Raw genomic sequence first — 10951 nt, 5'->3', positions numbered from 1 at the left:
GAACCCAGAAATTATCAGGCAGAGCTGTCCCTATGACTCTGAACAACCAGGTTCTGGCCTCTGATATGCATAGGCAAGGCCTATTGAGAGCCCAGGGTGTCAGCTCAGCTCTATATGGAACCCCCTATGTATGCAGGGCTGATTTCAAACTCCTAATTAAAAAATATATATTTTATTTTTAAATAAATAGGTGCACAGTGCATACAGGTGCCAGCAGAGGCCAGAAGAGGGCACCAGTCGCCCTAGAACTGAAGTTAGAGCTGATTGTAAGCCACACATGGGGGATGCTGGGAACTGATTCAGGTCCTCTGCATGTGCTCCGGGCGCTCTTAACCACTGAGCCATCTCTCCAGCCCTTCCCCCAGTTCTTGAATTTGAGAGATTAAACTTCCTTCAGTCTCCTTAGTAGCTTGGACTAGAGGTGGGTAATATTGCATTAGACACATTTCTTGGTTTCACGGAAAGGAGAACAGCCTCTCTGTGGTAAAGCTGTGCAGAGACCATCAGGTGACTCAAGAGTAGCCATGGCCCAGCAGTGGAACTGTGCACCATGGGGCTTTTGATCTGCATCTCTTGGTCTGTTTGTTTACCTCATCCCAACCTCCCAATCATTTCCTGACCCAGGCAAACCCAAGTACTCCGCCTCAAGACGGACACCTGGAGTGGTGACAGGACTCAGTCACTGACTAGTAATCTCTAACGGGAAACTGAGTTTGGAAGCGGGTCTCAATAAGAATGTTTGGTTTTGGCCTGGCGTGGTGGTGCACGCCTTTAATCCCAGCGCTGGGGAGGCAGAGGTAGGCAGATTTCTGAGTTCGAGACCAGCCTGGTCTACAAAGTGAGTTCCAGGACAGCCAGAACTATACAGAGAAACCCTGTCTAGAAAAAAAAAAAAAAGAATGTTTTTTTATTGGATATTTTCTTTATTTACGTTTAAAATGTTATCCCCTTTCCTAGTTTCCCCTCTGAAAATCTCCTATCCTCTCCCCTTCCCTTGCTCCCCAACCAACCCACTCCCATTCCCAGTCCTGGCATTCCCCTATACTGGGGCATAGAACCTTCACAGCACCTAGGGCCTCTCCTCCCACTGATGACCGACTAGGCCATCAGAATATTTGGTTATTATGTATGGTATGTATACAGGGAGCCAACTGTCTATCTATCTACCTATCTATCTATCTTTATATCTATATCTAATTACTTTTGTGTTCTTTTTACATATGTGAACTTTTTGCCTGCATGTATATGTCTGTGTGTCCGGTACCCATGGAAATCAGAAGAGGATGTTGATTGCCTAGGAACTGGGGTCACACATGGTAGTAGTAGTAGGTGCTGGGAATCAAAACCAGGTCCCTGGGGAAAGTTACAGGTGCTCTTAAGCAATGAGCCATCTCTTTAGAGCTACCCTTAAATTTGTACATGAGTCTCTGGAAGCCTAAATACATTTGCAGTCCTCACTCCCAGAGAGCTTGTAGGAACCAGGGAGCAGAAAGTCTGGAACCACTTTCGGCCTCTCCCTGCCCACCCTAATGTTCAGGGTTAGGGAGCAGCTGAAACTGTCAGAATGGAGTCCAGTACATTTCCAGGCTCAGAGCTCTGGGAAGCTGATCTCTCTGGGGTGGGGGCTGAGAACAGGGTTGTGACAGCCTCCAGGGAGGATCATGCAAGTGGGGACAGCTGCAGCTCAGCCAGGCGGTAACCAGCTGCTGCCTGGGAGACAGGCCAGGGCCAGGCAGGGCGGGCACGGCCCCCACAAGCCCTGAGCCTGAGCGGGCAGATCCAGACCGTGGGAGCAGGCTGCGGCTGGAGGCTTGATTTCACGTTTCCTTCGTGCTGTGTTAACGGTCAGTTTGGTTAATGCTGAGCAGATGGGGGAGGGGACGCCAGCTCCCTTGGGGACAAGTCTTGGGCCAAACATGGATGCGTGTGCAGAGGATACAGGGCCTGCCTTACAGATGGTGTAGTGTGGGCTCATCTGCCCTCGAGCACTCACTCACCAACCGTGGCATATACAAGGATAGTTCTGTAGGACGGACGGACAGACAGACAAAGGCAAGGGTGCGCTTATCTGCTTCTGAGTCTGCTATAGCACAGCTGGAGGCAGAAGCCAGCTGAAGGCCTGGCACCCACCTCCTCAGTCGTCTGTGCCACCCAGACCAAACTCCCAACGTGGAAAATCTTCCCACCCTACACCCTGCCACACAGGGAAGCCACCAGGCACACAGAGATTTATTTCAAAAAAATAATTTATAAAAATGCCATGTTCTTCTGTCGTTCCCACAGGCTTCTCGTCTCTCAGGGACACCAGAGCTGATGCCCCTTTCACCAAGATGCTGGAACAAGCAATGGAGGGGGGATGGCAGGGGGTGGTGAGGCTTGTGTGCTGGGGGATGTGAAGTCCCAAGGCCTCTAGGTTGTTTGGGGGAACTAGAAATGTTTAGAGCATAAGTTTTGCAGCTAGTCCCGGAGAGCCCCGGAGACGGAGGCTGCGTGCCAAGGCCTTAATGCTTAACTTCTCTGAGGATGAGTCCAAGGGCAAGGCCATGATCTTGAGATGAGAGTTGAACTCTGAGATGGGAGCATAAGGCTGGAACAGAAGGCCTCAACTATGAACCTTAGGACCAAGAATGGCCCTCCCCAAAACAGGGCCAGAGAGAGGATCTGCGACAGCAGTAGTCTCAAGTCAGAGGCCTGACACTGCCAACATTAAATGTCGATGCATCAGGTTGCAGCTCAGCGAGGAGACCCACGGCCATGGGCCGCGTAGCCCATACAACATTGCTGCTCCCCGGCTCATGTCGTCTGCGAGTCAGAGAAAGGGAAGGGGCTTGGCTCGAGGGGCAAAGGGTCGTGGCTGAAAACCGAGTCACTGGAGGAGCAGGTGCTGCTGGCATCCCCATTGGAGGGAGAAAAGGGTCCAAAGGTCAGGCGGAGGTCAAGGTACTGCAAGGAACAGAGCTGGTCAGCTTCCAGCCTTGGGGACAGGATGCTTCGTGTTCATATCCCTAGGTCATGGGAGCGGGCAGAGAGAGGGCACGAGGTGGGAATGGGCAGTACCTCTTCAGAGACAGCCAGCAGGACCTTGTCCAGAGCTTCCACCAGCTGCTTAAAAGTAGGCCTCTGAGATGGGGCTGCGTGCCAGCACTCCCTCATTAGCCCATACCTGGGAACAGGTCAAAGAGGTTTGTGTGTAGGGCCCGCAAAGTGAGGACTGTGCGCTCCCTAGGGTTGGGGTGTGGGGGTCGTGGCTGGGGATGGGGTGGGGTGGGGCTGCGCAGGGCAGTTTAGTGGGAGAGTAGGAACAAGACCAGGCCACCGTGAGTGGAGAAGAAGAGGAGGGACCGTGAGTGGGACGGCCAGGGCCAAAAGCTGACGTCAAAGTCAGGACCGCAGATGAGGTCTGACCACTGGGGCAAGGAGGGTGAGCTTACAGCTCTGAGGGGCAGTTTGGGGGCCGCTCCATCCTGTGCCCCTCTCGCAGCAGTGAGAAGAGCTCCTCCACCGGAATGCCAGGGTATGGGGAGCCCCCGAGGGTGAAGATTTCCCACAGCAGGATCCCGAAAGACCACCTGGAGGCAGAACTGTGGCTCAGCAGGGCCCAGCTTCCTTCCTTCCTTTCTCCTTGAAGCTGTAGTAAAGGCTATTGCGGTCAAGATCCACCCTTGGGGATAGGGAGGGGCACTCCTTTCTTTTGGAGTGTCAGAAGAACTCCTAAGATCTCGTGACTTTGGCAAGCGCCTTGCCCTTTTAGAGGGGATGACGACTTGAAGACAGGCAGCAGCCATCTTAGAACCCATTTCCCAGACTCACACGTCACTCTGGTGTGTGTACACGCGGTCGAACAATGCCTCTGGAGCCATCCATTTGACTGGCAGGCGGCCCTGGAGGAAGGAGGCGGGGACAGTGGTGTGAGTAGTATAGGACCTATCCCTTTCAGACCAGGTCTAGTCCCCGCCTCGCTCCCGTGTATCTCCGAGGTGCCCCTCACGTTGCTGGTTTTCTTATAGTAGTCAATGTGGTGGACACCACGTGCCAGCCCAAAGTCAGCGATCTTCATCACATCATCCTCGGTCACCAGCACATTTCGGGCAGCCAGGTCCCGGTGGATGCACTGAGGACAGGTAGGGAGTTTAGGAGTATCAAGACACAGGTCTGGGAGTTGATCATTTCACAGCAAGCCCAGGGGCCAGTCCCTCAGCCCCGGAACAGATGAGAAATGGAATGGAGCCGGGCGTGGTGGCGCATGCCTTTAATCCCAGCCCTTGGGAGGCAGAGGCAGGCGGATTTCTGAGTTCGAGGCCAGCCTGGTCTACAAAGTGAGTTCCAGGACAGCCAGGGCTATACAGAGAAACCCTGTCTCGAAAAACAAAAAGAAAAACAAAAAGAGAAATGGAATGGGCAAAGGCCTGGGCTGAATCCCCAGAACCAGAAAGAGAAAAAGAAAGAAGCACATTTGTTCAGAGCCCACGCCTGAGCCATGCTTGCCCTCGGGTAAAAGAATGGGTGGAGAGAATGGGGACCCGCGGGGTTACAGATGGGGATCTGCAGGGTTAGCTGCAAATGTATGGGAATGATGGTTAAAGGATAGACCTGTGAGCTGGAAACAAGGGGGCTGCTGAGGACATTCAGTGCCCCCAGCAAGAAGGTGTGGAGACCCCAGCACAACTGTCCTTTGTCCACACCTTCCGAGACTCCAGATACTGCATGCCTCGGGCCACCTGGTAGGCACAGGAGACTAGGGCCGGGAAGGAGAGTGGTCCTTCGCTGCTCCGAGGTCCATCAGGGCTGAGATCAGGGCCTGGGGGGCGCCGGGCACGGAGGAATTCCCGAAGGTTTCCCTTGGCGGCACATTCCACAATCACGTACAGGGGCCCTACAGAGGGAAGCCATGGACCAGGGGATGGGAAGTCTGGCAAGAGTGGTCCTTTGCATCCCAACTGCGCATCTGATTCCCTGCTCCTGCCACACCTTCCTGAGTGCAGACACCCAGCAGGTTGATGATGTTCTTGTGTCTTCCGATTAGCTTCATCACCTCCATCTCGGAGACCAGGTCTGCCAAATCCTTGTCGGAGGCATTGTCTGCAAAGCAACAGCTGGGCTGAGGAAGTTGCCCTCCAACTCCACAAGAGCATCACGGGAGAGGGTGAGGGTGCCAAGGAAGTCTGGGGTGAAACCCTGCTGGGCTGTGTGTCTCAGAAGAAGCCTTTCGGGCTAGGGATGTAGTTCAGTTTGTAGAGTGCTTGCCTAGCATGAAGTCTGTGGTCTATCCTCATCACAGTATAAAACTGGGCAGGATAGAGCCCACGTCTAATCTTAGCACTTGGTGAATATGAAGCCAGCCTGGGCTACAGGAGACAAAAACAAACCAACCAACAAACAAACTCAAAACAGTGTGTGTGTGTGTGTGTGTGTGTGTGTGTGTGTGTGTGTTTAAAGAGGGATCAGGAAGCATAGAAGGATTTGGAGGAAGAGAGAATGGGGTGGAAATGTTGTAAATACGTACTCATGTATGAAACTCTCAAAAAAGTAGATGCTTTAAAAAAATCATTCCAAGCCGGGCGTGGTGGCGCACACCTTTAATCCCAGCACTTGGGAGGCAGAGGCAGGCGGATTTCTGAGTTCGAGGCCAGCCTGGTCTACAGAGTGAGTTCCAGGACAGCCAGGGCTGCACAGAGAAACCCTGTCTCAAAAAAAAAAAAAAAAAAAAAATCATTCCAGCTGGGCAGTGGTGGCACACGCCTTTAATCCCAGCACTCGGGAGGCAGAGGCAGGCGGATTTCTGAGTTCAAGGCCAGCCTGGTCTACAGAGTGAGTTCCAGGACAGCCAGGGCCACACAGAGAAACCCTGTCTTGAAAAACAAAAAGCCCCCCCAAAACAAAAAACAAACAAAAAATCATTCCAGGCCAAGAGTAGTGGAGCACACCATTAGTCTTCCATGAGTTTGAGACCATCCAGGAAGACTATAGAGACCCTAACTAAAAACAAACAAACAAACAAACAAAACTTATTTAAGATCGTGTTTCTCTGTGTAGCCTTGGCTGTTCCAGAACTAGCTCTGTAGTCCAGGCTGGCCTTGAACTCAGAGATCTGCCTGCCTCAGCCTCCTGGCTTTGATGGGGAGATGTTCAGTGAATGGAGTGCCCGCAGCACAAGCACGAGGATCTGAGTTCGGATCCCCGGCATGCATGAAAAAATTGGGTGGAGCAGTGCAGCGGCTGTGGCCCTAACACAGGGCACACACAGGTTGGAGGAGGGGGGTAGCTAGATGGTGAGCTAGTGTAGCTGAAACAGCAAGTCCCAGGTTCAGCAAGAGATTGTCTCAAAAAACCAAGCTGGTGAGTGATAGAGGAGGCATCTGATGTTGCACACTTATGCCTATGTCCACACGCACATACACCTATACAGGCACATACACCTACACCTATATGTGCACATATACCTATACACCTACACCTACACCTACACCTACACCTATATGTGCACATATACCTATACCTATATGTGCACATATACCTATACCTATATGTGCACATATACCTATACCTATACATGCACATACACCTACCTATACATGCATATACACCTACACCTGTCATGCACATATGCCTATACCTATATATCACATACACCTACACCTATATGTGCACATATACCTATACCTATACATGCACATACACCTACCTATACATGCATATACACCTACACCTGTCATGCACATATGCCTATACCTATATATCACATACACCTACACCTATATGTGCACATATACCTATACCTATACATGCACATACACCTATGCCTATATCCACACACACATACACCTGGCATTCATACTCATGGTCTCTCAACCTCTCGAATCTCAGACTCGTCTTATACGCAGCAGAACACCTCCCACAAAAGTTGCAAGGACAAAACATGAAGACTCTCAAAGAACTGATCTTCCCATAAGCAGGTCCAGGGGACAGGAGAGAGGTAGAAGCTCTAGACAGGAAGGAAGCTGTGCTAACTGGTCCCTGGGTAACAGTCCCTAGGGGCAAGAAGTGTCCTGAGGTTTTGTTATGCATTAGAGGATACTTCTGTGACTTCTCTAGGAAAGAGTGGGCTAAGGACCAGGGACTAGGGCTGACCTGTGACCTTGGGACAAAGACATAACTCTTATCCTAGGCGTACATCAATATGGAAAAGCCTATTTCACAATCGCTGCCTCACAGAAAGTGCCAGCTGGCTCCAGCTGTGCAGAGTGGAGGGAGTGAGGAAGGGAAGAATGCTAGGGACGGCAGCAACAGATTCTAAGGGGGGCCGGCAAGACAGCTAGGACCCAAGGGTATGCTGTTAAACATCAAGGTATTGAGTAAGCATGATATGATGATATTATTTACACAGAACAAAACGACAGATAATAAACAATAGAAGAAGACATAAAGGAGCGAGCAAGATGGCGTGGTGCACAAGCCTGATGACAAGACTGACCCCTGAAATTTACTCCATAAGTTGTTCTCTGACCGCTCTATGCACAAGCTATGATGTGTGCTCACACTTACACACACAACACAATAATCACCCTAAATCCCAGCACTTGGGAGGCAGAGGCAAGTGGATCCCTGCAGATTCAAGTCCAGTCTGGTCTAGAAGTTCCAGGCCAGCCAGGACTGTATCGTGTGGCCATGTCTGAAAATGTAATAAACTTAAAAAAAAAAAAAGACAAATATAAAAGAAGTTCCAAGAGCACACACCAAGCACCTGCAGGACACTTTGGGGACATCGCCTGAGGTCTGGGTTTCCTTATCCTCTCCATTATTCTTGGGGATCACACAGTGGTTCTCGCACATGTTGGACAAGTGTTCTACTACTCAGCCAGGCCTCTTCATATATTGGGGAAGGGTTTTACTAAGTTGTCCAGTCAGCACTTGAGCTCTATCTGTAACTTCACCCAAGATTACAGGCTGTGCCACCAGACCCAGCTTGAACCTGGGACTTTTTATTTTTAAGATTTATTTTTGTATTTCTCTCTCTCTCTCTCTCTCTCTCTCTCTCTCTCTCTCTCTCTCTCTCTCTCTCTCTCTCTCTCTCGTATGTGTGTGTGTGTGTGTGTGTGTATGTGTGTGTGTGTGTGTGTGTATAGTGCCTTCAGAAGCCAGAAGAGGATATCAGAATCTCTGGAGCTGGAGTTACAGGTGGTTTTGAGTTGTCAGATGTTGGTGCTGGGAATTGAACTTGAGTCCGCTGCAAGAGCATGGAGCACTCTCATTGGCTAAGCCATCTCTCCAGCCCTGAGACTGGGACTGTTCTCTACTAAGGACTGGGAGGAATGTGTGTTGAAGGTGTATTGTTTAGTGGATTTGATGGGGGTGAGGCACTCAATGTGGAGGATGATAAGGTGATAAATGCGGAGAGCTAACAGGGGAGGGATATTAAGCTGCGATCACCACAAATCTCATAGGGATCATCACCCAGTGGCTAAACTTTACTGAGCCAGTCAGGTGTAATTCCAGTACTCGAGAGGCTGGTGTAGGAGAATCGCTGTGAGTTCCAGGCAGGGCTAGATTACAGAGTGACCTCTAGGTCAGCCTCAAAACAGAACAAAACGGTCCCATCCGGGCATGGTGGGGCATGCCTTTAATCTCAGCACTTGGGAAGCAGAGGCTGGTCTGATCTACAGAGTGAGTTCTAGGACAGTCAGAGAAACTCTTGTCTCAAAACAAAAACAAAAACAAAAACAAAAACAAACAAACAAACAAACAAACAAAAGTAAAATTCCAAACAAAAAAGAAAGAATGAAAGAAAAGAAAGCCAGTTTCAAACCCTACACCAAAAATTTACTAAGCCACGGTTTATCAGAAACATCTATAAACTTCGACCCTAAGAAGTAAGGGGTCTTTAGTCATCCCCACGGAGGCCCAACAGGAAACTGAGGCTTGGAAGTCACTCGCCAGGGCCAGCAACAGGGTTGGGCTTCAGGCCCAAGGGTGGAAAACCTGGGGCCTTTCTCATGTATAGCCTCTTGCGTGGCCCCAGCATGGGCTATCCCTACAGCCTGCTGCGTGGCCCTAGCACATGTAGTCCGTGTAGCCCCTTGTGTGGTCCCAGCATGGGCAGTCTGTGTAGCCCCTTGTGTGGCCCTAGCACCGGCTATCCCTATAGCCCACTGCGTGGCCCCAGCACGGGCAGTCCGTGTAAACCCCTTGCGTGGCCCCAGCACACCTTGCCCAGGTTGCCATGTGTACCTTTCAGCATCTTCACAGCCACGGTGCTGGTTTGGTCGGGCCGGGAGGGATCCATACCAAAGGCCTCTGCACGAACCACTTGCCCAAAGCAGCCCTCACCCAGGGGCTTTCCGAGCACCAACCTAGAGGCCAAGAAGACCCGTGCCTCAGACTGTGGGTACCACTCCTGAGCTGGCACCCTCAGTCCTAGCCTCCTCAGTGTACCTGTCCCGGGGGAATTCCCAAAGCGGATCGAGAGGCAGGTCTAGATTCACAAGGCCCGTGAGCAAGGGCGGGCCGCTGGAGGAGAGACGGACACCTCGCACCAGGGACAAACTTGACTTGCCAGAGGACCTCGACTCCAAAGAGAACTGCAAAGTGAGAGATTCGTTCTGCCTGCTGGGGTCAGGCTGAGAGCCGTACAGTGGGTGGGGGCTGGGGAACAGGCACAGTACCTGTCGGGCCAAAGGGAAACGGGACAGCTTTTGTATAGTGACAGGCTGGCGAGAGTAGTGGCCACGGATGACTTGCCGATGATACACCCCGGCCAGCAGCAGGAGCACAAGCAGAACCAGTGAGCCTGATACATACAGGATGATATCTGTGTATCTGGCCTCAGGGGTTGCTGTTGTCCACGTGAGGTCTTCCTCTGCTCGTTAGATGAACATAGACAGAGAAAACGAGCAGTCAGTCGGTGGTCAGATTGACCAGCCCTCCCCTTCCCCCCGCCCCCAGCCTAGGTCCCCATAGTTACTAACACATATAAGGACACACACTGAAAAAGTCACAGTTACGGGCTGGAGAGATGGCTCAGGGGTAAGAGCACTGACTGTTCTTCTGAAGGTCCTGAGTTCAAATCCCAGAAACCACATGGTGGCTCACAACCATCTGTAATGAGATCTGATGCCCTCTTCTAGGGCGTCTAAAGACAGCTACAGTGTACTTATATATAATACTAATAAATAAATAAATTTCTGTGCTGGAGTCAGTGGGACCCACCTGAGCGAGTGGGGTTGACCAGAGAGAGCAGAGGTCCTAAACTCAATTCCCAACAACCACATGAAGGCTCACAACCATCTGTACAGCTACAGTACATGTACTCACATACATAAAATAAATAAATCTTTAAAAAAGAAAAATCGCAGTTATATATATAGTCTTATATTCCCACGGGTCACATGGACAGTCTCGTTAAATTAAATACATATCCCTGCTGAATTCAGTGAGAGCATTCACAGTGCCAAAGGACAAACTGTATACCCCACTGGCCAAGGAAACTGCCTACCTTACAGGCCTCAATGGACCAGAGAGGAGTCCTGTAGTCTCGCCCAGGACCTCCCCCCTCCCCGACCCCCTCTTCCTCAGCAGGGCCCTCACCTGGCAGCACCGTGAGCCACGCTGACTGGTAGGAAAGGCCGATGGAGTTGCCCGCCAGACAGGTATACTCTCCTGCATCCTCAGCGGACACGTTCCTCAGATACAAGACCTCTACCTCCGAGCTATTGATGTCTGTTGTCTGAAGCAGCGGACACACTAGGTCACGGGAGACTCTGGGCCACACTACAGCTGGGAGGGTAGTTGGGTACTATCCCACCCTAATGGGAAAGGATGCCCCCCCCCCCCGGGGCCTGGGCGCTAGCAGGAAGCTCACCTTCAGGACTTGTACGTAGGGGAAACCGTCGGCGCCGAAGCTGCTGCCGTTGATGACGACGTGTTTCAGCCACTGTATGTGGGGCTGGGCGTCGCT

General features: G+C 51.3%; 1 protein-coding gene across 3 annotated transcripts in view; it reads right to left on the bottom strand.

Annotated features, from left to right (window-relative positions):
* Nucleotides 1–2209: 2209 nt before the first annotated feature.
* Fgfr4 (fibroblast growth factor receptor 4) overlaps nt 2210–10951 on the bottom strand; it is a 15942-nt gene continuing 7200 nt past the window's right edge. For all 3 annotated transcript variants that reach the window (NM_008011.2, XM_006517099.3, XM_006517100.1), the window contains 12 exons: nt 10856–10951; nt 10582–10720; nt 9660–9853; nt 9430–9575; nt 9226–9347; nt 4969–5079; nt 4683–4873; nt 3989–4111; nt 3811–3881; nt 3432–3569; nt 3058–3163; nt 2210–2943 (listed from right to left, as the gene is read on the bottom strand). The exon at nt 10856–10951 is cut by the window's right edge. In NM_008011.2, coding sequence (NP_032037.2) covers nt 2794–2943; nt 3058–3163; nt 3432–3569; nt 3811–3881; nt 3989–4111; nt 4683–4873; nt 4969–5079; nt 9226–9347; nt 9430–9575; nt 9660–9853; nt 10582–10720; nt 10856–10951 — 1587 coding nt within the window. In that variant the 3' untranslated portion in view covers nt 2210–2793. The remainder of the gene's footprint in view (nt 2944–3057; nt 3164–3431; nt 3570–3810; nt 3882–3988; nt 4112–4682; nt 4874–4968; nt 5080–9225; nt 9348–9429; nt 9576–9659; nt 9854–10581; nt 10721–10855) is intronic.

This window comes from Mus musculus, chromosome 13, assembly GCF_000001635.26.
Source record: "Mus musculus strain C57BL/6J chromosome 13, GRCm38.p6 C57BL/6J".
In the NCBI taxonomy this organism is placed as follows: Eukaryota; Metazoa; Chordata; class Mammalia; order Rodentia; family Muridae; genus Mus; species Mus musculus.
Note: the sequence above shows the minus strand (reverse complement) of the source record. Positions and strands in the feature narration are given on the sequence as shown.